The 27,447-nt window shown below is 40.9% G+C and overlaps 2 protein-coding genes across 2 annotated transcripts in view; one reads left to right on the forward strand and one right to left on the reverse strand.

Annotated features, from left to right (window-relative positions):
- EEF1AKMT2 (EEF1A lysine methyltransferase 2) overlaps positions 1–371 on the reverse strand; it is a 7,655-nt gene extending 7,284 nt beyond the window's left edge. Inside the window, exon 1 of the mRNA XM_026851560.1 lies at positions 267–371. Within this exon, the coding sequence (XP_026707361.1) occupies positions 267–371 (105 nt within the window). The remainder of the gene's footprint in view (positions 1–266) is intronic.
- An 81-nt stretch (positions 372–452) lies between these two features.
- On the forward strand, positions 453–19,970 carry ABRAXAS2 (abraxas 2, BRISC complex subunit). The gene is made up of 9 exons (XM_026851561.1): positions 453–521; positions 917–1,007; positions 3,974–4,010; positions 6,542–6,608; positions 9,223–9,413; positions 9,981–10,100; positions 10,753–10,837; positions 12,881–12,995; positions 17,732–19,970. Exons 1-9 carry the CDS (start codon positions 453–455, stop codon positions 18,196–18,198), a joined length of 1,242 nt encoding a protein of 413 aa, XP_026707362.1. The 3' UTR covers positions 18,199–19,970.
- Positions 19,971–27,447: the final 7,477 nt, after the last annotated feature.

The following is a 27,447-nucleotide window of genomic DNA, read 5'->3' on the forward strand; positions in this document are numbered from 1 at the left end:
GCTGGCAGAGGTGGTTGTGGGGGCCGCTGGGCCATCGCCCGGCCCTGGCTTGGGAGGGGGTGGCTGGCAGAGCCGCTGGGTCCCGCTGCTGGTAGGGCCGTCGGCCGCCGTGCGCCTGTGGGGCATCGCAGGGCTGGGTGTGGGGCGCCGGGAGCCGCACCCCGCCACGCAGGAAATCGGTTGGAGGTAGAAAACTTGTGTTTAAAAGCTGCGGGAGTGTGGGTGTACGCTGCAGTAACGCTGGCTTTCCAGCACCGGTAACTAACCCCGGTTACGGTGCAGAACCGGGGGTGTTCCTCAGTCCCTCCGTTTTGTTGACAAAATTCTGGTCTGGGCGTGCTCCGGTATCTCTGCACCAGGAAACGATGCATCGCCGTTTCCGTGCTTGTGCGAAAAGCACCTGATTCTGCTTCTTCTCCTTCCTCATTTTGGGCGGGGATGGACAATAAGAGATGACTTTAAATTACCTTCTGAGTTTTATGATCCCTGGTGTTGTTCAAGGTCCAGTGCAATCTCCATATGTAAATGAGTAAACCTCTGCAGATGTAAACTCCACTTCCCGTTAGCTTTGGTAGAACAGGCCTCCTCCTCATCCACCATCTGCCTGCATAGCTGGGACTGGAGGCAGAGCACTCCTTTACGTAATCTGTGTTTGCCTTGTATGAATTTTGTGTTACCCGCAAAAGCTTTTTGGTAGAATATTATTTTCAGACAACCTGTTCCTGTTGTGAAAGGGTGTTGGTAAATCAAAAAATTTATCTCGGTAAACTTAAGGGCTTAGTGCAGCTCGGATATGTATTTCAAACTAAATCTTTGGTTTAATTCTTCCATTTAATCTAAGAAAGTTACAGTAAGTGACTATATAGTGGTTTTTTTTTTCTTTTTTTAGTCTTTCTTTTTTCCTTTAAAATTGTAGGAGGGATTTCTGCTAGGAGAGGTGAGACAAGAAGAGACCTTTAGCATTAGTGATTCACAGATCAGCAATACTGAATTTCTACAAGTGATTGGTAAGTAACAGAACTTTGAGTAATTCTGAAAGAAGTACTGCTCAGTTTTTCAATTTTCAGTGCAACATTTCAGTAAGAATTACCTCACTTGTGAGACCAACACAAGGTGTTCCGGTCTTTCAGAATCACATTTGCTATAGTATTTGTGTGCTTGTGGTTGAGATGTGTGGAAAAGAATCAATCCTTTGCTAGATTATGGGGGTTTTATGCATCTCTTTTTGTGAGAAAAGATTGTTCCTTGAAGACATTTACCTGCATTTCATGATGGAGATATGATTTATTTGGCTTTGGTCCTGCAGGTAGTTTCCAGCTTGATGTCATTGCCTAAATACAAGCATATGCTCAAAATAAATGAGTTGCTTGATTTGTTAATACTGAAAGGGGCTACATTTCCAGTAGAAGGTTTGGATGGACGGCTGATAGATGATGACATCATAAACTGTCACAGCAAGGTTTCCCAAGCAGCGTTTGTCAAACAGTTTACTTGATTAATAAGCAGAGGGACTGTACAGCTGATTTGTTGTTGTTGTGAAAAGTGAAAGGAGATCTAAGATTTTGCTGTTAAGTGTTGTTGGTTGAAGTAGATATTTTTATACACAAGTGAGAAGCTGTTGCATGTTTTTAGCTCTATGGTTTATAACAAATAGGAAACCCCTGCAAAAAAATGCCTTTTTTGTTTACATGTATGTAACCTGATGTTAAAATGCATCTAAACCCTCTTTAAAAAACCTGAATGTGTACGTACCTGGCTTTGTGGATCTGATTTCAGATGACATAGCAGAGTCTGCATAAAGCTTAGCTAATAGACAAACATCTTGTGATTGACTCCCAAATGTTATCCTGATACAGAACTAAGAATCTGCAAAAGTGTGTACTGCGTTGCATCTCATGATACTTGCTGCCTTGAAGTAGTGATGGTTGTGTAGGCAAGAATCCATAAGGTTAAGTAGTTTCCTGTTCTGGTTATTCCTAAGAAAATATGGGTGATAAATTGACTCTGTGAAGTGTCAGTTGAGCTAAATTACAAAAAATAAAGGCATAGGATTTTTTGTGTGTATAATCACTGTCAAAGTATTGTATAAAGGCAGGCAGCTGATAGCTGTGTCTGTTCAGAGAAAACTAGACATTACTATTCAGTGGTAACTGATCTTATTGTTGACAGTGTAATACAGTAATGTCACCAACTGCGGTCTCGGCGTAGTTTCATAAACCAAGTGTTTGTGGTGTTAAAAATTATTCCCTTTTTAGATAACTCTTTTGTCACATTCTTGGTGACAGTTATTTTCTGAAAGGGGAAATTACACGCTCCTGGAGATCTTCTGGATATTTTTTTTTGTTTACCAAATTTTTACTTCAATATTTATTCATCGATATTAACTCTTGATCTCCCAGTTCAACTCATGAACTGACATTGACAGTTTTGTGGCACTGTTGTCACAGATGAATTTAACATTCTTATGTGTCTGCTGTCTCAAAGCTTAGTGATGGTGTTTGAGTATATGTGTGTGTATATATAGTGTAGGTACTATATATATATATATATATACACACACACACATATATATATAAATAAGGCACTGTGTAAAACTTAAATTTAGAATTTAGTTCTGAGCAGTAGGCTTGTTGCTTCTTGTTTTTCAAATGATGAGGTCCGTGTAGCAATGTAACAACCCAAGACTCAAGTATGTATTCTCAGCCATTGTAGTCAATATATTTGCTGGAAAGCATTGGTCTAAGCTGGAATAATTACACTCACTGGCTTTATGTAGCAGCTCGTTTCCACAGAATCCTATATGCCAGTGTGAAAACAGGGTTGATAGACTTTTAAACAATTCCAAATAATGTCAGTAACTTAACGGGCGCATCATGAGGAGTTTTACCAGTGAAAATGTCCGATTTCAGGCAGTATGCCTGCCGTGGATGTTCAGGGCCTTGTTTTGATAGTGGCTAAATATGCTGAGATGCTAATGTGTGTAGTCTGTTGTTCTTGGGAATTGTGATCTGATTCTGACTCTGCTGAGATGGCAATCATGAGCAGCCTGTGGCTTTCAGAACAGCAGGTGGTGAGTCACCCTCCAGGAAGGAAGAGTCTAAACAAAGTTGTTGCTAAACCTTCCAGTGGGGTTCTGATACAGGAGCTTGAAATACTGTTGCTACAGAAGTTCTATTCAGCCTGAGCAAATACAGTTTCAGACAAAAGTTATGTGATCAAGGTATAATAATATGAAGAAATGATAAACTGTATTTGGTAAAAAGTCAGAGAACTTTAAAGTACTAAACACCACAAAAAAGTAAGTCATGCTTGGTGTTAGAGATAACGTAGATTGGATTTTTGCTCTTTTCTCACTCTTCTCTGAGATTACTGACATGTTATAACCTTTGCTGTTTAAATAAGCATCTTAGCATTTATTACAACCTCTTCAACTTTTTAACACTTCATTTAACAAAATTATAAACTGCGGCTATCTGTTTTGGAGTGGCATTCCACCTCTTTTCTCATCATAGTTTCTATTTGCCTTGCCTCTTTAAATATTCCAGTGTATAACTTTTCAGTGATTCACGTCCCCATTCCTTTTTTTTTAATTCATTGCTGCGGTAATAAAGAGTGTGTATGAATGCAAGTAAACTGTTGTGGAAAAGTTTATCAAAATGAAAGAAAAAAAAATCATAAGTGCCTTTGAGGAGGTTAGACTATAAAATAGGACCAAAAGTTTGTATCTGAGCAAGTGTATGCCTTGCTTCTTGCTAATACATTTTCCTCTGTAAAATGGCAGATTAGAGAAGCTGGTTTTCCAGGTGCTGTGTCATCAAGTGTTGTTGAGACATGAAGGGCAGTGTGTGGTCTGACACAAATGTTTATTTGCTCAGTAGCCCTGATGTGGAAAGTTCATCCAAGATATGCCACTGTAATTTCTCTTTACCTTGAGCTGTTGGACATATGTCTCTTTGTTTGTTTGTTGTTGCAGAAATCCATAACCATGAGCCTTGTTCCAAACTCTTTAGGTAAGCATTTTCTGTTGTCTTCCTGTGTTGGCTGCAGAATGAAAAAATAGGTAGCTCCCTGAAATATATTAGAATTGCAAATGTACCTACCAGTGCTTGCATTGTTTGCTCATCTTGTGATAATACAGAAGTGCACGTAGATGGCACCAACCGTGAGAATGAGTTTACAGTTTCAGTAGCCCTTACCCTAGGTTAGAGAGGGTGCCAAGGGAGCTAGTACAGGCTTATTTATCTCTGTTTTTTAATTTCCAACTCAGGTAGTTAGTGGCGGTAGGATAGAAGTCAGATCAAATCATATCACTCTGATAATTAGGATGACTATCAAAACCAGTTTAAATTATTGTATTAGGTCAGCTCTGCTTGGGTCTGGTGGGTCACAGAACACCTTGTGTGTCCTAACCTTAGTAACTTGCTGGGTTAAAAAGTTGGTTTGTAGTTAGTTGTACTGACTCATACTAATTATTCTGAAACTTTCAGCTTGCTAGTATTTTTGTCTTCTGATCTCCTGTACTCCAGAACTTAAATATAGGTCTAATATATTCTATTTAGCAGCCTCCATCTACATGTAGCTTTTCTCTGTAGTCTTCACTTGTTATACAGTGATGGCTTCTAAACTGCTGTCTAGAAATTCCTTTTTAGAAGGAATTCCCAATTAATCTCCTCTTTATGTAGAAATTTCCAGCTGATTAAGACGACACAGTACCTTGGACGTATGATTGACGTTGGGTACGTTGGAGAGAAGAGCTGCAGTCTCTCGCTTGCTATCTGATAATTACAGAGAGGGTACTCTTAACCCAGTGATTTAAATGCTAGAGACTCTACACATGAAGATAACATCCCAGTGTCTAGCAGATTCTCTCTGGTTCCCAGCGATGCTTTGTGCAGCATATATCAAAACCGATCACGTTTACTGCTGCTCCCCAGTCAAGAAATTGATTGTTAGTAACTGAGCTGATGGAGGAAGGGGAAGAAGTCTGTACTTCACTGCATGCTTTCTGCACAAGAACACTGCTGAATTTATTTACTCCAGAGCACAGGGGAAAACTCTCACAGCTCATACAGCTTTTCTCAGTAGCAGAGCATACTGTTGGTTTCTCTGTTCTGTTAGCTGCAGCAGATGCTGATTTTTGGGGCATTCTACCTTATCCTTTTGACTTCAGGGCAGCCAGTCTAAGAGGCCTGTTGCTCATCTGCTCTGTAGTCTTCTAAGCTGGCCCTGCTGATGTTGAGTATAGCAGGCCTGGTTCCTGTGCTTTTACCAACACGTGGGAGCTGAATAAGAAGCAAGGATTTTAAAAGGACTGATTTATCTGTCTGCAGTTTTCAAATGAAAATGTTTTGTTACATACTAGTTGCCCATCCCATAATAAAATTATTATAAAGCATAGAAAGAATTGGATATCTGCTATTTACAAGAATGTGAAAATATTGTGAACATGAATTGAAAAGATTATGCAAATATGTAGTCTCTCAAATTAGTAATTAGTTGTGGTCTTAATAGTTACAAAAAGTTGCATCTTAAAACAAATTTTATTTCCACCCTTATTTACCAACCAAGTACTGAGCTCAGGATTTTCTGGTTTTGTTGGTTGTTTTACCCCTACACACAAGAGTTGAGATCATAGACCTCTAAAAACAGTGTTTTCCTGCACTGCTTTAGGGGTTAGTGATATCAGCTCTTGAAAGAGACTAAGGACTTGGCAGGTAAGTCAAGGAGGAATCTATTTCCAAATGTTTTTCATTTTATCATGAAGTGTGATCTACTTGAATTTATAAACCTGTCTGTGCAGACAGGTTTATAAATTTTTAAATATCTGTGTAGATAGATTTATAAATTCTTAAATCTGTTGTGTCCTCAAAATAACAACATGTCAGGGTTTGGGCCTCGATTCTGTAAGCAGAGCCATGTGGAAGGACTGTGATACTTTGGATTCTTGCTGACCTCAATATAACTGTTTTGGCTTCAAGGGTCCAATCATGTGAGTCTAATTGCAGGACTGGAGCTCAAGAAATTGATTTGTAGTTGCATGTAAAATAGCCCTGCTTTCCTTTCTTCTTTCTTCGAGGACTTTTATTATCAAAGCAGGGTTTTACAGAATGCTGGTCAAAATAAAATTACACAGTCCATTTTTCTACATACCCCTTGTTGTAGGGGCTGCCAGTGAAATACTAGGCAGCAAACTAATGTGCACAATGAAAGCATTTTAAAACTAATAATGACAGACATCTTGTATTTCATTAGTAGTGGTTTAAAAGTGGTTAGAATTTTCACACCAGCTAAGTCTCATACATCTAATTTAAATGCTCTGCACCTTCTTCCATAAGCAACCACCTGTCTGTTAGGTGTGCAGTCACACCCTAGGTGGGTGGTGGTAGGAATACTGACCTGTGTTGTTAAAGGTAAAACTGTAGAAGTTGCTTTGAAATGTATAGAGTGCCATCTATTTGAAGAACACTCAAAGTATGAATTTTTTATGTATAATGTGTGTGTAAACTGTGTACCTACCTTTCTCTCTTCCTTTTTGTTCTAGCTTTTATGACTATGCAGGCAAGGTTAATGAGGAGAGTTTGGACAGGATTCTTAAAGACCGAAGAAAAGTAAGTTTTTCTATCTTTTCCTCCTGTCCTAGTCATTAGAGGCTATAATTAGAGCAGTTTTGGAAAACAAACAAAGGTAATTAATTAGAAGAAATATTTTGGTTCACAAATCTGATGTTTTGCTTTGACCCAAGGCTTATCCTGTACTGAAGTTGGTGGGTTTATGGTACTTAGATTAAATTGGGGACAATGTCTAAATACCCTGAAGAAATGCAAAGGATTTAAGTTTTGGCCTCCAAAAGTGAAGGGCTGGTATTAACCCACTCAAATTTCTGAGCTAAACGTGTAGCATCATGATTGTGTACTCTGCTGCTGCAACCAACAAAAATTTAGCTAATACGTAATTCTGTTCTAAAGAGTTCATGTGAAAGAGTTGTAATGATGCAGCCTTGTAATTGAATTTTTGCGCTGTTTTAAACTGGAAAAACTGTTCTATTGGTTGTGTCAGGTGTGTTGTCCTAGCTTTGTCATACATATGTTGTTAGTAGCACAACTACTATTAAGAATATTAACTTTTAGTAGTTTTTTTGAGAAGAGTCAAAACTTTTTTTTTCAATGTTTCATCTCGTTCCATACTTGTGAGCTATCTTTCTAATTATCAAGTAATTGAATCAGAAGTTCTCATGAGCTAATACATCAAAGAGCAGAGCTGAAGAGCTGAAGGTGTGGTGCCTATTGTAGCAAAGGGAATCCACCAGTCAGCTTGCTCTGGCACAAAGACAGATGACTGGCTTGCATGGTTCAATTTGTGGCAACTGTGGACCTCATTAGACCTAGCAGGAAACCATCACTAGTCCATGAATTTGGTTCACGAGGTCTGGTTAGCGCCAGAGCTAGTACAATGGAGGACCTTTTGTCTTGTTTTGACTTTTACAAAGCAGCAGCAAAGCAGTGTCACTTCACCTGCGTGTGGCACTGCTGGCTGCATTTCACCAGTAGCACAGCCAACTGTCAAGGCACTGCCTCTTGAGTTTTGGGGATTTCTGTCCTTCACGGGCAGCTCGAGTGTAACTTGGACTACTCCGAGTAAAAATGGCTGCTGTGTGAATTGATCATCAGCGTTCAAAGTGTGTGATGGCAGTTGCTCAATTGCCAGTTGAATTTGCAGTCTTTACTTTTGGGTCACCTTACCCACCTGAGCTGTGGGCTTTTGCTTACAGGCAAGGCTTGTACACTGAGGAGGGATCTTTAGGGTAGCAAATCCTAAATCCATGCACCTTCTGCAACATTGATGATTGTAATGCTTTTTTTTTCCTGTTTCTTCCAGCAAATGCTCTCAAAATAGTCCTCTATGTATACTAACGTATTTATGCTGAGTACATAGGTGGTTTGTGTGTATATTTATACATACAGACATGTGTCTCTTTATGCTGATGATGGAGTGAGTTTCCAGTCTCAGATCCTGAATTCTGTAACCCCATAACTCTACTCTAGAACACTACAGGGCATATTAAGTTCCCCTTCAGGAGACAAGACAAAAAAACATAATTAAAAAATGTTTGTCTCCCACTAGTTTTCAGTTCTATTTTGTTTTGTTAGGACCACCTTTGCAGGGAGACTCTAGCAAGATGTGTTATTTGTGGTGGGAAACAGGCAAAACTGGAGAAATTAGAACTTGCAAGTGTCATGTGACTAAGGCACCACAGATTTAATTACCTTAATTGTCATAATATCAACAAAGAAAAAAAAAAAAAGAGAATACAAGACTCTCTTGGTCCGGGAACCAAGAGAGTCTTGTATTCTCTTCTGTTAGCAAACTAAGCACATTTTATTACATTCAGACTTAAGTAATTGTGCAGATTTAGTGCAAAAAGCTAAAACCAGTACTTCCACTTTTTTTCGTCTAACACAGGAGTCATATTGTTTAATATGTAGAATCTGATCTATTCCACTGAATGTATTCATGCAGCCTTAACGCATCACTGCATGATCGTGCCTATTCCTGGGACTCTTCCTAAACCAAATTGTTAATGATGTGTCATTCTTCGTTAATCTCTTAAATTAAATGTTAGTTTACATGAAATAAAGGAGTTTAATGCATGTTGCATTCAAAATAATAATTGAATTAGAATGGGTCTTATCTGATGTACATATGAATCTTTCACAATTCAATACACAATGAGATAATTTTCTTGTGCACAGCAGATTAATCCCATATGTCTCATGAACAGACATGAATTTGCAAATATGTTTATGAAGCCCCAAAATGTCTTACAAATCAATACAAGTGAATAGGCGGTTGAAATATTTAGGCTTAAGAAAACCCACATCTGCTGTGTTTGAAAACAGCTCAAATAATTTGAAGACGCTCCAAGGTTTGTTGCTAAAATTAAACAATTGAAGTATATTGGAAGTGGGATCTTGAATGCCACTGAGGACACACAGGTGTTTGTAGCACAATAAGGTTGAGCAATTGGTAGCTTAGTTGTAACAGGATGGCACTTGTTTGGGGTAATTTAATAGATGCCAGCCTCTAGTAATTCAGTCTGATTTTGTTGTAATAAAGCTATTGGTTAACTCATGTGATACCACAGATTTAGTAACTTTATTATCAGAAGGTAAATCTGTAGCTCTGTTAATACTTTGGGTTTTTTCTGATGTACTTTGATTACAGAACGTTATTGGATGGTACCGATTTAGGAGAAACACTCAGCAGCAAATGTCTTACAGAGAGCACATCATTCATAAACAGCTGACACACATTCTTGGAGTGCCTGATCTTGTCTTCCTTCTCTTCAGCTTCATTTCCACTGCAAATAACTCAACGCATGCTTTAGAATATGTGCTTTTTAGACCAAACCGAAGGTAAGCAATCTCTGTGTATGAACCAATCCTCATTTTTTGTTCTGCTCCTTATTGCTGTTCTTTATACTCTAAACTATTTTGAAGTTTGTGCAGTTTATGTGTAAAGAAAGCTTTATGTTTGTCAAGTGTCTTAGTGTACGATTGATTGATGACAGCTTTTTTTTCTGTGCAAATAATTTATAAACAAAAGTATTGGGACGAGCAAAAGTTCTTTTCAGTCTTTAAGTCTTCAGACAGAAAAAAAATATCTTTTGAGGGATATCAGATGTCAGTACCATGTTTCTTATAATAAGCCTGAATGTAACTTCACTCCTCTTGTGTCTGGTAGTTTGAATGAACAATTAAAAGGTTCTAAGAGGTACAGAGGTAGGTCCATCTTAAGGGAGTTTTTGATCGTGCATTTATTTATTTTGAACCCAATTTCTAATACTTAGAAGCTTTTATAATAAACCTAATGCAGAAGCTTTAAAACTAGATGAGTTTTGATCATCAGAGATGGGGTAATATCAGGGCTATTGTACATAATCTTTTGAATCTGAAATAAGTCTTTCTAAACTTTCTCTACAGGTATAATCAAAGGGTGTCACTTACTATTCCTAATCTAGGCAACACTAGTCAACAGGAATACAAAGTCTCTTCAGTGCCAAATACTTCTCAGAATTATGCCAAAGTTATTAAGGAACACGGGTAAGGATTTTTCATTTGCAGGTGAAGAACAGTCATCAGGCTCTCTGTTCTGTAGCTTCCAAGGAATACTGCAAATAAGCATTTCAAGCAGGAAAAAACTAGTTCTAGAGGAGAACGGTCAGTTTTTAGTGTGCTTTTTTCCTGCTTAGAATTGATTCTTTCAGAAGAACAAAGAGGACATGGTGCAGTAATCAGAAAAGCAGAGTTGGTGTGGCCAGTTGGTGCTGTGGGCCTTCTGGCTGGAAGTTTCTTACTTGATTTCCACCCCCCTCAAGGGATTCTCTGTGCAAGCTTGGTTTAAAACTTGAACTCTGACTTGGAAGTGTTGAAGTCTTGTTGTTTTTCTTAAATAATTTTAATTAAATGCTGTAAATGCAAAGTAACTCTTCTGACTGTTAACAATAAAATTATACAAGCTTAAAGATTTCTGCACAAGTTTAATCTCATTCAAATGGGACTTTATTGTTCCAGAAGGAATTTTGGTATTCAATATGCTGCTGTCCAAATTTTGGTTCTTGAGAGTATGATATGTTTTTAGCAATATAAAATACATTTTAGAAGCATAGTGATAGACTGCTTAACAGCAATTCAAAGACAGCATGAGCTACTTGTGTTGTCATTTTTAACTAACGATTTCTGCTTTTGTTTTTAGTACTGATTTTTTTGACAAAGACGGAGTGATGAAGGACATCAGGGCTATATATCAGGTTTATAATGCACTTCAGGAAAAAGTACAGGTAATTTCCTTTACTTAATATTGGTCATTATTGGCATCTTTTGTCCTTTGGTTAAACCAGGAGTGGAGGAGATGGAGATTTTTAGAGCTCATAAACCATTTATCATGAACTGTAGGAAAATAAGTCTGACTTAGAAACTGGCACATTTCATTATTAATTTAATGTGTGCATTTGCAGTGGATGCTGTAAAAGTGGTTGATGCAAATACCATCAATTCTTTCTCTTTTGCAAGTAAGAATGATTTAATGCTTAGTGATTTCTGGGAGACGTTAGCTATTTTTAAGAGTATGTGTTGAAGGAAAGCCTTGCTGAAGGCTGTAGAGATTTGCACAAGTTTAAAGGCTTGCCTGTGTGAGTTTAAAAATGACTCCTGGCTCTTGGTATGTAGCATGCAGCAAAGAGCTCCATCTGTTAGTTAAAACTTGTGAATGTTTTGTGTAGAGCATGAGTGAATCCTGCTCCAAACGTGGCAAAGCATCTGAAAGTGCCTTGAGTGTCAAATCTACTAAATGTAAGCTTGTCAATTCGCAGCTTGTCCTGTGTGAAGAGCAGCCTAGCTGTGCTGCCTCAGGAGCACACACATCTGCTAATTGTGCTGTAGTCCCAGCTTATTGCCAGGCTTTCCCCTTACACCTGCCCCAGAGGGATTTGTTGTCTCTGCTCCAGCTTGGCCTTGCTGGTTGGCAAGTAGAGCAGAGAACAAGGCAGTGCTGGCTCCAGCCATCCCCTGCCCCTCCTTGTGCAGGAGAACTATTTCTCGGTGGAAGTTGCTACTTTCCAGACTGCCTTGTAAGGTGGGTAACGTGCAAGGAGAAGGCAGACAGCTTTTGTGCTGGCTTCAGGAGACGTGAACGTTTGTTTTCAGAGGTCTATCCCATTAGCTAATGGTATGATTCTGTAACACTGTTTTTGCCAAGGGCGCGTATATCCCTTCGTGCTCTTGTTCTCGTTCGAATTAGTGTCTAGAAAAATGGAAAATGTAGCATCATCAGGGAGTTGTCTTCCTACCTGTTAAAACTATGACTTGGTTATATTTCACCATGTAAATCATGCTCCTGTACATTGTTTACAGAGTAAGTAACTTAGGTGTTACCTAACCTGAGGAACTTTAATCTTTACGGTGACTTTCACAGAGAATGTTATGGGGCTGGAAATAAGTTATATGATAGAGCAGCTGATGCATGTGTATTTGCATTATTCACCAGTTAGTTGGGAGGGTTTAAACTTTATCAGCTTCTAAAAAAATAAATACAGAACTGTAAGCATAGCTAATGTTTTTTCAACTCTGTAAGATCACTAACAGTAACCTTTTAGAGAAGAAACGGTAAATGACTATTGACTTACTGATTAAGACTCATCAGTGCTTTTAGAGTTGTGTACTCTTCAAAACTGATCATGTTTAATGATGATGGTTAATAATTTTTGAAGGAGTAAACAATATCCAGTATAACATGTTTAGATCAAAAAAGAAATCAATATTATTCAGAACTGTTTTTAAACTGAGATCCTTCTGTGAAAATTTCACATTCATTTCCTAACCAGTATAGGGAAATCTTATTGAAAAAATCTGTGGGTCTTGTTTATTTAATGGAGGTATCAGTTAGGAGATCAGCTCAGGACAGTTGGCTTGAGTCAGCTGCTTCATAGCTATGTTTGAATTTGGTCTGGTACAAGAAGTATGCACCTTCATGCTGCATGTTCAAATCATTCTACTGTAGTATCATTATTGTGCTAACAACAGATATTTAGAAAAAAAAAATCTTTTCCAAGCAGGAAGAACTAATTTTGGATTTTATTACAAATCTGCCTGTAATGATGTGTTATGTGGGAATGCTTTTCCTATCATGCAACAGTTGAGAACTGGCAACAGCCAGTAAAGAAAATGATCTCCAAGTGGGATATTATGCTCTGATACAGTTAACTCCTGCTCTTAGTATTGAGCATTTAATGGCTTCTTGTCTGGTATTGGCTTTATTAATGTTGTAATGAAAGTCCTTCGTGTATTTTTGCAAAATCTTAGAATATCTTATGTTTTTCTCCTAGGCAGTATGTATAGATGTAGAAAAAAGTGAACGTGTTGTTGAATCTTTTCAAGCTGATGTAAACAAGTTGAAAAGGCAAATCGCACAAAAGAAGAATGAAAAAGAACAAGAAATAAGTAAGTTGCCTTTTAAATTTTTTTGTTTCAGAAGCAGCAGATGCTGTAAGGACAAAGTGGAATTATTTTAAGTTGTATTCTTGATAACTCATAGCAAAAGAAAAAAAATAACGTTGGGAATGGTGTGTGGTGGATTTACATTGAATGATACCTGTGAAAGTGTGTGTACTGCAGATATTTCTGTAGGAGTCATCCAACATTAGCAAACTTTAAAACACAGGAGAGAGACAAGGCTGTAGAGAAAGAACGAGGAAGTCAGTTCTGGAAATAACACTGGAAAAGATCATCTGTAGAAAAGGAAAAGTGGAGCAAAGCCAGGAATGGAAAAAGCAAATCTAAACAGTGGAGAGATTCCTCTTGAAGTATTACACAGAAACAGGGTACTGTCTTATAGGCCAGTAGCTGTCAGTGGGTTTTTTGAAATCTTCATTCCTTTTCCCACTGCCCAACCCTGTTTCCAAATACAAGCCCAGCACCAGTTAAGTCAGAGTTCAGTTTGGAGACAAACTGGCTGAAGTAAAACGAGTGCTTAGGTGATGAACATTGGCATAGATAATCAGCAGTGTTGTCTGGATGATTTTTGACCTTGTAGCTTTCAGTGAATGTACAAGGTTTTTCACCACTCACTTAGAGGAGACCATCCATATTTTTTCCTTCTCCCTCTTCTGCTTCATAGTTGCTGAATCCTAGTTTAGTCAGCATTTTCTGTATTTTCTCCATTTTGAGGTCATTCCTATCTTCAGGAGTGCCTGCTAGAAAGTGGAAGAAATTATTTAAATGCAAAATATTGTTGGAATTTGCCTACCTATTTCAAGTACCAGATCATCACTGGTATGAATTTCAATCTGTAATAGTTTTAATTCCATGAAGCTACTGAAATACTGCCCATCTTGCAGTCTCTTTGGGGGATTAATTTGGGGGGAAGCTGAATCAAGTAATCCTTTGATTTATTCAAGGTAACACAAGCATAACAGTCTTCTATTTGTAGTGAAGCTCTGAAAGCAGAAATTACTTCTGCTGTGTTTTGAAGGCCTATATTGAGCTGATTGAGTTTAAGTTTCCATGGTGCAAATAAGTCCTATTAAAAATCCATGTTTTTATTGGGTCAGTTCTGCATTCTGTATTAATAGTACAAGTGACCATAGTATGTATTTAAGACTGGTAGGGAAAGCCAGTAACAGGTGTGTGTTCATCTATATTTTGCTGCTCCATAATTTTCTGAATGGGTGAGACTTATTGTGTGAGCATACTTGGCTGGTTGCCACACTGTCCCTCCTTCTTCAAAATCACATGTGGGTTCTGGAGACTTTTGCTTAGCAGTAGAGAGGTTTTGTGAAGAGCTTGAGCCTTTCCAAGGAGATACTGCTGATCTAATTTAATTTGTGAGTGTAAGGAAAGACTGAAGGTAGAGAGTAGAATCAGAGACTGGGCAAATGGAAATTAATACTTTTTTAAAAAACCTATTCATAAGCAAATTATGTATTTCAGCAAACTCTACTACTTTTTTCTGTGTTTTGAAATAAGCGAATAACTAAAGTTTGTAATTTTAGCTACAAGATAGTTTTTACTATGTGTGTGTCTTGTTATCTGAAGCTGTGTCTGAGACGAAAAGATGGCTTGGATGGGTTAACATGCTAAACTCTGCAATAGGCCCCTCTGCTGTTATGACTTTTTATTTTCTCAGGCAGCAAGGTACTGTTATCACATGAACATTTTAGAGAAAAGCTTGATCTGGCAGCCCAGGTTCTTCCTTCTCTGAACCTCAAAGATAAAATAAAGAGCCAGCATCAGCCGCAGACCATTTGAAAGATGGAAGTGGCATGAGTCACGGCTGTTTCCTGCTTGGCTGTAGATGAAACAGCCAGGGAAATGCTACTACGCGAGCTAGCGAGAAGTAGAGATGGGTATTTAGTGTGACTGGAGCTGATCCCAGCCCATATGGCAAAAGATGGGGGAGGAGGAGGAAGAGCAGTCGGTGCTAGCCTCTAGATACTACCAGTGAGATGCAAATGCCGGGCTGAAAATTTATGCCAGAGCAGATAATCATGTGAGAGGGCTGAAACAAGAAAACATGCAGCTTGTATCTCTGCAATATTTTTAGATGTGAGTAGCTAAATACTGAAGCTGGCCTTCTGTTCTCTCGCTTTCTCAATATCGGGAGAATTTCCTTGTTTTCAGTGAGTTAAATGTTCCAGTTAATCATTCTCTGAGCTGGAGGAAAAGGGAGCATTTGATTCAATTCCTGCAGTAGTGTTGTGTAAATGCTTGTTATTCTTACAAACTCTTGGTTAACAGGTTATGACTTTAGCACTCCAGTATAAAAGTCAGTTGAGACTTTACTTGCTGGATCACTGAAATAATTTTTTACACATAGCAGCGTGTTCTGGGGTATAGTGAGTGCTGTGCATTTCCCAGATGCCAGGAGATCTCCCACTGCAGTTCTCATGTTGTGGACCAAAAATGGAGTGCTCTTATGTAGCTGCTGAGGGAATATGCTCTTTTTATTACTGAAGAGAGATCTCATTGACTCGACTAAAGGAACTCTTCTGCCCTGATTTTTCGCTTTTTCCAGAAGTATGGTGTTAGAGTAAGTAGAGCTGATAGCATTTTGTCTTATCACCTAGCTGCAAGGCAGCTTTACATACACCAGTGTCAATTCTGACAGATATTTGGAGGTTAATAACTAGTTAGAAACCAGTTGAAAACTTAAGTCTCTCCCAATGCTTAAAAAAACAAGGAAGCTTTTCCTCATGTCTAACTTATACTACTCTAAGCAGTCTTCTGCTTACCTCCACAGCAGCCTTTTATGTATATTTGAAGACTGAAACTGTTTTCTCAGTCTTCTCTAATTATCCCATTCTCTCTCCTCTTAGGTCATGATATCTAGAACTCTTAATGAGTTCTTTTCTTTTGTAGAATTTCTCCAGTTCTTCCTTATTTTGAACTGTGGCGTTCAAAACTAGATATAGTATTGCAGTTGCAGTCTTAACCTTTACAGTACTTACTGAAATAATACTTACCTGTTTCTCAACAGCTGGGCACACTTAATGTGTGTTGATATTTATAGTTTGCATAAATCAACAGTAAACCTGTGCTTCTTTCCTGCAGAAGGATGTAATTGTTCCTCATTTTGCAGTTTGCGCAGTTCATTATTCCTGTGCGTGTCAGTCTTAAATTATTTTTCAAATCATCTCACTTAAGATCACTTTCAAATTCCTGCTCTGATACTGTTACACATGCATCTATTACTAGCATCCTACCATCTGTAACTTTAATAAGCATGTGCTGATTAAATTCCATCCTTTAGGTTGTCAATGCAAGTATAGTTCCGGTGCAGAGCTGCGGAAGCTTCATCTTGATGCATCTTTCTGACGTGACTGTTAACCATTGAATTGTTCTTTAACCAGTTCTTCAGCTATTATTTTTTTAATCCTCATAGTGCTTATGCTAATGTCTATTCGTTATGAAACATAGAGATGCTGTGAATTCTTTAAAGGCAAGACAGATCTGTGGGTTCTGGTCTCGCTTTGATTAAGACCACGTGGATTGGAAAGAGACCCTGTCCTTAGTGGACAAATTTATTTCTAGCAAGTGTCTATCTGTACGATAACTTAAATACAAGTCAGAGCACAGAAGTGGTGGTGTTACCCATTACATGTGGCTCTTTGTAGGGAACAGATTTCAGTGATTGTGTTTGACTTTTCCAGGTACAGTGAGTGATGTACCTTACAAATGCTGCACTAGTGCAAGAGCCCTGATTGTGGATTGCAGGCTAGGCATAGAGAAACACGGGTTCAGAAGATGGTTCTTGCTCTGGTAGCCAGTTAGCAATCTAAACATGAGATACCATGGGAGTAGAGATGTTCTGGCTAGCAGGAGGTGGGCGTGATACATGGGGATCTCAGCAGCCCCCTAGGCTAATCGCAGACATTGGGAGGGAAGGTTTTTAAAATCATAATTTGAGGGGAAAAAGACAAGGTAACTGCTGTAGTGCTCATGAGGTTGTACCCTAGCACAAGGGGCATTGTAAGAGAAAGTATACAAGTGTGATTTTAAGGTGTAATATCAACAGCAGAAGCTGATGTTGCTCTGATCAAAAGGGAGTCAAGCTTTTGGTACTGAGGGAACAGGTTGGTGGAGAGGAGCAGGCATGATGAGCCCTAATATAGCCACTTGTTGATGTGAGAAGGAACAGAGAAATACAGAGAGAAGATGAGGTGAAAGAGCAACAGGTTATGGAAACTTCTGTAGCTGTTTTTAGGGGACTTAAACTGGAGGAAATTAACTGTACAGGACGACTCTGCACATAAACTAAGTGCAAGCATGCTACATTTTAATTTGTTTTTTAACACAGTTTGAAATTAGGTTACTAGGATAATCAAGTTGGGCTAGTACTGATGAGATTCACGGATGCACTGCAAAATTTAGGGAAGATATTCTTTGTCAAGCTCAGAGTAGGATGTAGCAATAAGAAAGCTTTGACAGGATGGTTAGGGATAGTGTCTTCGTCATCAGTATGAAAATCAGAATTGCCAGAGATGAGTAGTGGAGTCTGAGAGGAAAAGATGCAGATGCAGGAGTTTGAAAGCAGTGCCAGGGATGAACCACTAGTAACAACCACCAGAAAGAAGAGAGAAGAGCGAAGGGCCAGGTGGGTGTGGTAGCTAACAGCTAGGCTATGTAAAAACATGTTGCAAAGTAAACGTTAAGTACACCAATGTTCTTTGCTTTTGTAGGAATGCAGCAAGCAATTTTAAGCAGGCAAATGCCAACAGACAACTTGGAACCTATGTTTGTTCCACGAATGTCCTACACTGGATTTGCTGTGGAAGGCTGCACGCTTGAAGATTCAGACGTCTCTGATCCTCCCCCTCCCTATTCCGATTTCAATGCAACCAATCAAGAAAGGACTGTCGGTCATGGTCTGCTAGAAAGCAATGTTTTTATGCCTCGACCTCAAGCAGTAGGTTCTTCCAGTTATGTTTCCACAAATGCAGGATTGAAATATTCTGGTAATGGAGCATCCATGCCATCTTCCCAAAGAGCAGTCGGTGACAATGTTGACGAATCAGAAGACAGCGATTACGAAAATTTGCTTGAACCTACGGAGTCTTCTGACAGTGAATACTCACAGACAAGGGATTCACGACCTTCGGCACATCCTGATGGTGATTCCAGGAACACTCAATCTTCTCAGATTTGATAGGGGGGGAAAATAAATCCACATGACACTGTTTTTTTCCACAATTGTTTCAGAGAGATTTTGGGGATTTAACCTGGAGGAAATGAACTACACAGGATTACTGTGCACACAAAATGTAGAAGACTTGCACTAGATGGTTTATTCACCTTGTGATACATTTTGCAAGTTTTATAATGGAATCATTAGGATAATCAAGTCGTACTAATACTGATGAGGTTCATGGATGTACTGGTAAATTTAGGCAAAATGAAATTTATAGAGATCTTTAGCTTTTGTTGCCGTATTTTCTTTAAGACAGTAAATTGGGATGTAGTAACTAAGCACAGTTAGTCTACAAGTAATGTTCTCAAATCAAAACTTACCTCTTGCACTATCATGCCTTGAATTTTAATTTTTGAAAGGGAATAAATATATCAGCCGCCTTCAAAATAGCTTTCTACGGTAAGCCAAATTGGCCTTTGCAAGCAGAGAAATTTTGATAATTCTGAGAAGCCTGATTGGAATAGATGTGGTCTACCTTCTATCAGCATGCTCTTTTAACAGAGAAGGGGTTTGTTTCAACTTTTTTTACTAGCAGAATGTGTGTATCACTTAAAATGATGGTTGCCTTTTTTTCTGTAAAGGGTGTGGGGGGGGTGGGATGACTGCTAAATCATCCAAATGAATGTCATAAATAGAATTATTCTGGTTTCGCTGGGTTTACAACGACTTTATGCCACACTAGCCTCATTTATTGTCTCATTTGTTATTTTAGCATAAATACGAAGTGCACATACAGGAGTAAATGACTGACAGAAGTAGTAAATTCCATCGTGATTGGACTTCGGAGTCTGCAAATTACAAGCATCAGAGACTACTTCTTGCATTTTATTTGCATCTGAATATTGGATTTACGCTTCTAGATGAGTTATTTTATGTAATAAATAGGGGACAGGGTAGGAGAAGATTGTTTGGAGAGTCCCCTGGGTTTATTACCTCTTTTCCTCTGGATGAAATGTGTAAATGATTATTTTAATTTGAATTACAGCTCTTGTCAGAAAATTGCCATTTGGGATAAATGAAGTGTGGTATATTTAGAGAATTTCATGTTTGGATGCACTTATTTTTATTTAAATACTGCTTGTATACTAACTTGCCCAAAATATGTGAAATTGTGCCACTAAGAAGTTGTATTATTGGACTTTATCCCTGATCTGTAAATGAGAAAATACATGTTTTAAGATGAGGTTATCTTAAGCATTTATCACTTTGAGGTGTGAATAACCACTGCCTAGGTTTACACCCAGAAGAACAAAGCAGTTGCTTAAAAGTTTAAATATATTGGATTTACAGAAGACTAAAATTTCAGTATGTGTTGTATATGTAGGCAAAAAGTCTGTTCCCTTTAGCCTCTCCTTACCTGTACTAAATTAAGCAAAATGACTTTGGAAAAAATGAGGTGTTAAAATTGTCGCTCTTCCATCGAGTGTTTTCACCTTTAAACATCTAGTGGTCTGTTTTAACTGTTTTACGTTATTCTCATTAGCCTTAACTTGATGCATTTTGTCCTGGAGTGTTGCCATCCATCCATTTAACAGAGAACTCGCTGTGGTGGTGGCACTGGGTGGCTGCAGGCACCTGCGCTTCAGGTGCTGTAGACGTGTCTCTGTCGGAAGCAGAATTGACAAGATGGCAACTACCGTTTTTATTTTTATTCCGCACAGAAACCTGCAAAATGTACATCTCTGACAAAGCAGTTAAATGTGACAATAAAATCTTATTTAATCCTGTAACTTATATTTTAATATTTGTCAGGTTGCATGTCGGTAAATTAACTCGCCAGAATATGGAAACGCTGCTGAAAATTGATGACTTGTTAAAGCTGGTTTGTCTGTAGGACTAGGGGGGATCCAACAGACGGGGGAGGAGGTAGCACTGTTCCATGCACACACTCTTATGATGGTGTTGATACAAAAATCCTTGATTTCTGGAGTCTTTTAATGCCAAAAGATGTCTTAAATTCTACTTGGTGTTACACAGAATGTGTAGGTGACTGGAGGTGGAACAAATACGGAATTGTGCCCTCTAGCCAGTGCCTGTCTGCAGGTGCTTTCATTTACTGTAACTGCTTACTCATAAGAACAAAGGGTGTGGTTTGGAGTTTTTTAAAGAAATTCAGATAATATGCTGGTAAAAATACATGTGAGCGTATTTTGCTCTTTTCATTACAGTCCTGTTAAATATAATGGTGTTGGGGTGTGATCCCTCTGAAGGCAATAGGGAGCAGCTTTAGTCATAAAGAAAAGCAGAGCTTCATAGCCATGAAGTACCCGGTTCCCAAGTCTGACCCCTGAAGAGTTTCTTTCCGTGATTTCTCAGGAGCCCGAAACCCAGCAGCAAGACCCGTAGCAATGTCCACTCACTACCAGGTAGGCAGCATTGAAGAAAAGCTACCAAAAACTGGCATCCATGCCTTTTAGTTCAAATCCTGTAGTTTCTCTGCTACAAAGAAATACTTTCTGGTTTATTGTTGTGAGAAACCTCGAATGACTTGTTTCCTTTATTTCCACATTTACTTTGATCGCCATCCCCTGATTGTTTATAGCTAAAAGAACAGAAACGTGCCATATGGAAAATCTCAATAAATTAGAACTATCACATATGCTTACAAAAGAAAGCATCACCAAATATTTCTGAAATTAGCCAGGACTGACACTATGGGAGTCTCCAAGTCCTCTATTTGCTTATGGAACGGTGCATCTTGGCAGCAGGAAGCCTGAGCATCTTTAATTTTGGCACATTCATGATTACGCAGGTTGATTATTACACCATGACTTTGATTAAAGCAGTAGACAGCATTTAAAGACATCAATATTGCATCAGATCCAATTGACAGCAGCATCTTCTGTCCTATCCTGCTTATAATTACTGTGGGAGAGAAGTTCTCTAGGTGTAGAGGGTGCACAGTCGTGGAATTTTTGTTTGCAGGTGAAGCTCTGCTCGTGGACACTTCTGCTGGGGCAGTCGGTGCTTTCCTTACCCTTTCTGTGGGTCGTGCTGTGTGAAAGGGTTCGTGCGTGGTCAGAGCTTGTCTGTCCTTTTGGTTTGTTGGTCTGTAACGTTGCTTTTTTCAGTGCTGCAGATACCTGCAAGGTTTATTTTAAGCGTTTTGGCAATATACTTTTGCTTTGCTTGGCTCTTCCATGGCTGCTGTAGATCACTTTGAAAGGTGTTGGTCTCTGCCTTCCTCTGAGAAGAATCTTCCCCCGGCTTTCTCCTGGCGTATAAAATCACGGTGGTTTCACATACACATTTTCCCTTGTCGTACACACTTGTACTTGCCTGTGCAATCTGCATGTACGTACACCTTTATACTGCTCACTTCTACAGTTTAGAGATTTAGGAAGAAAAGAACCAGATTTTCTTTCGTGAGTTGCTAGATGCTTGAACACCCTTTTCCTTGCCTGTGGTCAGAACAATGACCCTAACATCACACTGCTCAAATTTGCCTTTTTCACCTTCAAAGGACTCCAGCAAACTTGCTGGCTTCATGTTTCACACCTCGTCTAACCAAGTGTAAGAATGGTTTTCTGAATTGTTGACTCCCGCCTTTTAGTACTCTTCACTCTTGCTTACCTGTAAATAACCTATTGCACAGCAGCGTCTCAGCAGAAGTTGCTAACAGGAGAAAAAAGGAGATTTGCTTGCTGTGACCAATACTGCCTGCAGATTCCTCCCGGGGAAGGCCTTGTGTTATTCCTGCCAGCGAAAGGGAGAGGGCTGTCTCTTGTACTTACCAGCTTCAAACAAAATTGGGGATTGGGGGGGGGGGGGGGGGCTGATCACTGTTCATGAGGGAGAGAGGGGCTAGAACAAGTGAAAAGTCTTGGTGATATGACAAAACCAGGCTGGGAAACTCAGACTTTATGGAGATGAGAATGGCAGCTGAGGGAAAATGATGGCAGAGCTTTGGCAGCTCCTGCGTTGAAGCCGTGTTCGTTCTGCTCCCTTCCCTATGAAAAATTACCAATTGGTGTGTCTGTCCTGCCCGGCCCAGCAGCCTGCTTTGGTGTGCAGCTCGAGCCTAAGTTCTCCCAGTCTAGGCCAGCGTTTTAAGATAACTGTGCCTTTTTGTAGGCCCTGGACAAAGACCTAGATGTAGAACAACCTGAGGGCTGTCCTTGCATCTTCACACCAGGAGCGACTGCTAATCTTGATACTTCAGGCACCTCGTAGCGGGGGGTATACAGCTGTCTTGCTAAATTTGCAAGCTCTTCCACCACCTTTATTCTTGTACAGTTGGTTTCTGATAAAATAACTTTCTGGGGTTTTTTTTGAAGCTAAGCTTCTACACTTTGCAATACATCTGATGATAATTTTACCTTAATTACATCCAAAGCCTCTGAATCTCATCAGCATCTCTTGGCATCTAATATCACATCCAGGTGGGTCAGGATTAAATCCTGTAGGTCTGGGCCATTCATTTGCTGGCTGTCACGTGAAATAATACAAGGCTTTGCAGAAAGATAAACGCTTTGCTGAATTCGAGTGTATTAAACTAGATGACACTTGCTAAGAATAACTCTTAACATAGTGATGTTAAATTTAATACAGCCCTGAACACTTGAAAGAACGGGAAGCTGAACTTTTGACAAGTACCAGTGTGCATCAGCCACAGAGCTGGAGGTGGGAGTCTTGATTCCCAAGCTGCTCATTGAACGCCGGGTGAGTCGTCCCACCGTCTCTCCTTACGGTCTGTCTCTTGCATTGTACTTCCTAACGTGCCGGGGACATCGTTTCCAACGTTGCCTTTCCCCCGAAGGCTCTCAGATGCTGTACAAGCAGTCACAGAAGGTTATGATGTCCACCCACTGCGTTACTGCCACGGTGTGGGAGATGGTGGTTGGTCTCTTGCCGACCCCTGCGCGGCAGGATGGTGATGAACCTGCCCATGCCTCCTAACTAAACTACCTGCACCTCTCCTTTAGGTAAGAACTGTAATTGTTGCCTAAATTTAAGAAATTTCCCTGTCTATAACACGAGACTCCTCTGGCCTTTGTTTCAGCAAGTGCTGCTGTGCAGGTCACTCATGTTCCTCTAATACTGGAAATGCTTGGTTGCATGTCCGTGATGGACCTCGTACACTCTCAGAAATCATGAGAAATGCAGTCTCCCTGCTGCTGAGGATAGCTGGGTAATGTAAGGAGCCCAGGGAAACCACAGGGAGTTGTTTTAACAAATAACACAGTATAGAAGGAGAGAACAGCTGCAGCAGTACAGTATCTCAGCTGCAAAGTGGGAACTGTGTCCTCTATGCAAACAGGATTATCAGACTTTAGAGAGGGGATGAAGAATACTACTCCCAACTCACTTCGGCAAGGAAGACCTCTGGCTCTTTTAATCCTAGATCCTGCCTCAATTTTCAGAGTGCCATGCAGTAACTCCCTGAACAGAAAATGAGGAGATAACCTGACCAGAGGGTCTGGGGGACCGAGCTCCCACGGGGAGACTGCACAGCTCTCACACTCCTCATCCCGTTGGAGAAGCATGGGTAGAACAGAGAGGGATGTGCCTGTTATCCTTGTAAATGCCTAATCCAGGCGCTTTGGTTGGGATTAAGGCTGTTATTTTAGCAGCAGGCTTGTTACCAATTCCTACTCCTGGTCAGTCCCTTGGCTGCTCAGTGGAAGTGGCTGAGGAAGGGGGTGGCGCTCTCTCTGCCATTTATGTGTGGTTGCTGTCGTTCCATCCCCCTTCTGTACAATTATTTTTCCTTCTGAATTTTCCTTGGCCGAAGGGAGAGCAAAAACAGGGCTGACATCTCCAGGGCAACGCTGAATCACGAGCTTCATCTTACACCATGCACTGCGATGGGACAGTTTGTGTACTTGAGGGGAGGCACGTGCCGGAGTGTCTCACTGAATATATTTGGGCCTATATTTGGAGATCAACCACAGGAGGCTGCACATAGCTCGCATGCTTTGAACGTGGACTCGGGATAAGGCACTCTTCACCTTGGGTGACCTCAACACTGATCTGTCTCACTGCTTCTGTCTGCTGGTAGATGTTTAAGGAAGATCTCTTTTTTTCCAAAACAAAATCTGTGCCAGCCTCCACTACAACAGCAGACCAATGTGCTCATGGAGCAGGAAGAAGTCTTTCAGGGCAGTGGATGTTTGTTCCCAATGTGGTTTTGAGAGAAAAACTGAGTTAATTTGTGAAGAGCAGCCTACCCCTGTCATGCTTTTCAGCTGCAGGCTCCCGTTGGGTTTGCTTACCAACACAGTCCAGCCAACCAATGCATTCAAAACTCGAATTTTCTCCAAACGGATGGGCCTTTACTTTTTTCCAGCATCTCGCTGAAAGTAGTGCCACAAATACTCTTTCTAAATCTGAATAGTTTGGGGATTTTTAATTTATTTGTCTTTACAGATCGCTATGAGGGTATCAACAGGGCTCCAGGGTCTGAGACCATGGTAGCAAATAAGCTTTAAAGCCAACTCAGGATTCACTAGCAGCTCTCAAACTACTTTTTTTGGTGAAGTTTTAAATCCAACAAGTTGGATGACCCTCATGAATGCATGAGAGGAAAGTTGCTTTATTTTAACTTTGGGGTTTTTTTTGACTAATGACTGATCTAGAGGAGACTCAGAGCTGCCAAACTTCATTCGAAACGGTTTCTAGCAAGGAGGTGGAATTTTGCAGGTGACCAGGTGATGATAAAATGTGTTTATAGGACGTTGGGTCCATGTAATTACTTTGATGGATAACTTTCACAGATGGAACTAATCTCTGAGAATAGCATTTATTTTTTTTACCTGTCTCTAGAACATGTTACAGCCTACATTATGGCTGCAGGGTGCTGCAATTTTAATATGATCTGAGTGAAAGACTCGATTGTTAAAATTATTTGTGTGGGTCCAAAGTGCTAGCTTAGCTCCAGTTGAGAACAGGGACACTGAAAAATTTATTTTCTTTATGAATACTGTTTTGAAGTTGCATTTGCTAGCTGCAAAGCAAGAGATGAGAAGTTTGTTCTGGTGTTTGATAACTTGCCCAAAGTTTCTGGCAGGTTTCAGGATTATCAGTGCTGGACCGGTAGTATTCAGGAGAAACTTGTCTGTTTTGGGAGGCGATAGAAGTGAATTCATTGGAGAAGATTTCACTGAACCACGGCGTAGTGAAGGCATTCAGTGAAGCTGTGTGGGGTGGCAAAGCTACATCAGAGAGATTTCATCTATCTGTTAAAGAGCTTCTCCCCACAAGGGGTTGTATTCATCTTCTTTATACTTAGTTGTCTTGATTCAGTAAAAACCCTGAAATGGCTAATTTTTTTCTTGTTTTGGTTTGTTGTGGGTTTTTTTGTTTGTTTTAAATCTGTGGTCAGGTTTCTTTTTCACTGCCTGCAACACAGCTTGTGCCTGCGTTGGCTGGAAGACTCATGAGAGAGCTGGGCAGCAGCTATGGCTTCACCTGGAGGCCTTGAAGCCTATTGAATGGACAAAGGAAGATAAACTTCTCAGTTTTTTAGAGTGACACGGACCATGCAGCCTCATACATCTGCAGGTTTAGGTCCTCATGCAGAATCACAGAATCAACTAGGTTGGAAAGGACCTTGAAGCTCCTCCAGCCCAACCATGACCCTCCCCCTGACCCTTCCCAACTCCCCCAGATCCCTCAGCGCTGGCTCAGCCCGACTCTTCAACCCCTCCAGGGATCCCGGGGACTCCCCCCTGCCCTGGGCAGCCCATTCCAACGCCCAACAGCCCCTTCTGCACAGAAATCCTTCCTCAGAGCCAGCCTGACCCTGCCCTGGGCAGCTTGAGGCCATTCCCTCGGGGCCTGGCGCTGGGGCCTTGGCTCCAGAGACTCATCCCCCCTCTCTGCCCCCTCCTGGCAGGGAGTTGCCGAGGGCCAGGAGGTCTCCCCTCAGCCTCCTCTTCTCCAGACTGAACCCCCCCAGTTCCCCCAGCCGCTCCCCAGCAGACCTGTGCTCCAGACCCTGCCCCAGCTCCGTTGCCCTTCTCTGGCCACGCTCGAGTCACTCAATGGCCTTTTTGGGGTGAGGGGCCCAAAACTGAACCCCCTCAGCGAGGGGCAGCCTCACCAGTGCTGAGCCCAGGGCTCAGATCCCTTCCCTGTCCCTGCTGGCCACGCCAGTGCTAACACAAGCCAGGATGCCATTGGCCTTCTTGGCCACCTGGGCACACTGCTGGCTCCCGTTCAGCCAGCAGGACACGGCGATGCCGCAGCATCCTTTGGAGTGTGTTGGGAAGCCCCATCTCCCTCCCGGCAGTGATGGGTTGCGCTGGTGTGTGCTGGGGGTGAAGGTGCAGATCTGGACCTGGGAAGCTGGGAAGCTCTGAGCACGGTGGGGTGGAATTAAGTTAAGCAGAGCTTGCAAGCCAGGCAGAGAGCAGGATGCAGCTGGCTCTCCTAATTTTCTCCAGTGAGTGATGATTCAATTCCAGTGCAGGAAAGCAGGCACAATTGGGCTCTGCTGATCTGAGCTAACCCTCTGGACCAGCTGGGCTTTGCTCGCCCAGGACACAGGGCAAACCTCCTGCAACTTGTTCCGTGCAGCCTGTTCCTCTGAAGCACTCCCAGACTCACAGAGCACCTGGGGAAGGTTTGAAGACATCCAGGCAGAGCCGAAAGGGTTTGCAGGAATTGTCTTCAGACAGTGGGCAGCGAGGGAGAAGAAAGCCCTGCTGAGGGGAAGGCACACAGGGCAGCGGCATTCGGCACGGCTCCTCCTGGGAGAGCTTTGGGTGCAGGAGTGGGCACGAGTCTGGTCACGGACCTTGGTGGCTCTCATAACAGACGTAGGTCACACTGGGAACAGACTCTGCTCATACTGGAGTGAGCATCCAAAGCCTGGCTTTGCCATGCGGGGTTGGAATTGGAGAAAGGTGGTCCTGCAAGCTGACCAGAGCCGCTCTCCGAGCCCCGTTCATCATCACAGGCTGTCTCAGGAGCAGAGCTTTGAGGGTATCCTCTGTGTATGTAACCCCACTTGTATTCCACTGGTTTCAGGTCATAATTCTGCCTCTTCCCTTTCAAGTAGGAAATTTCATTTTTAAAAGAAATCCTATGGAAAGGATTGGGCTAGATGATCATTGTAGGTCCCTTTCAACTGCAAGTATTTTATTCTAAAGAAAAGGGGAGCTTTTCCGTGACGCACTGACCAGCAGCAGGCAGAGGACTGCATTTTGGCAGAGTATTGCTAAGTGAAAAAGGGGATTTAGTTTCTGAAAGAGGAGCCCACAG

The sequence above is a fragment of the Athene cunicularia genome (assembly GCF_003259725.1).
Source record: "Athene cunicularia isolate RWA chromosome 6 unlocalized genomic scaffold, athCun1 chr6_part1, whole genome shotgun sequence".
Taxonomy (NCBI): domain Eukaryota; kingdom Metazoa; phylum Chordata; class Aves; order Strigiformes; family Strigidae; genus Athene; species Athene cunicularia.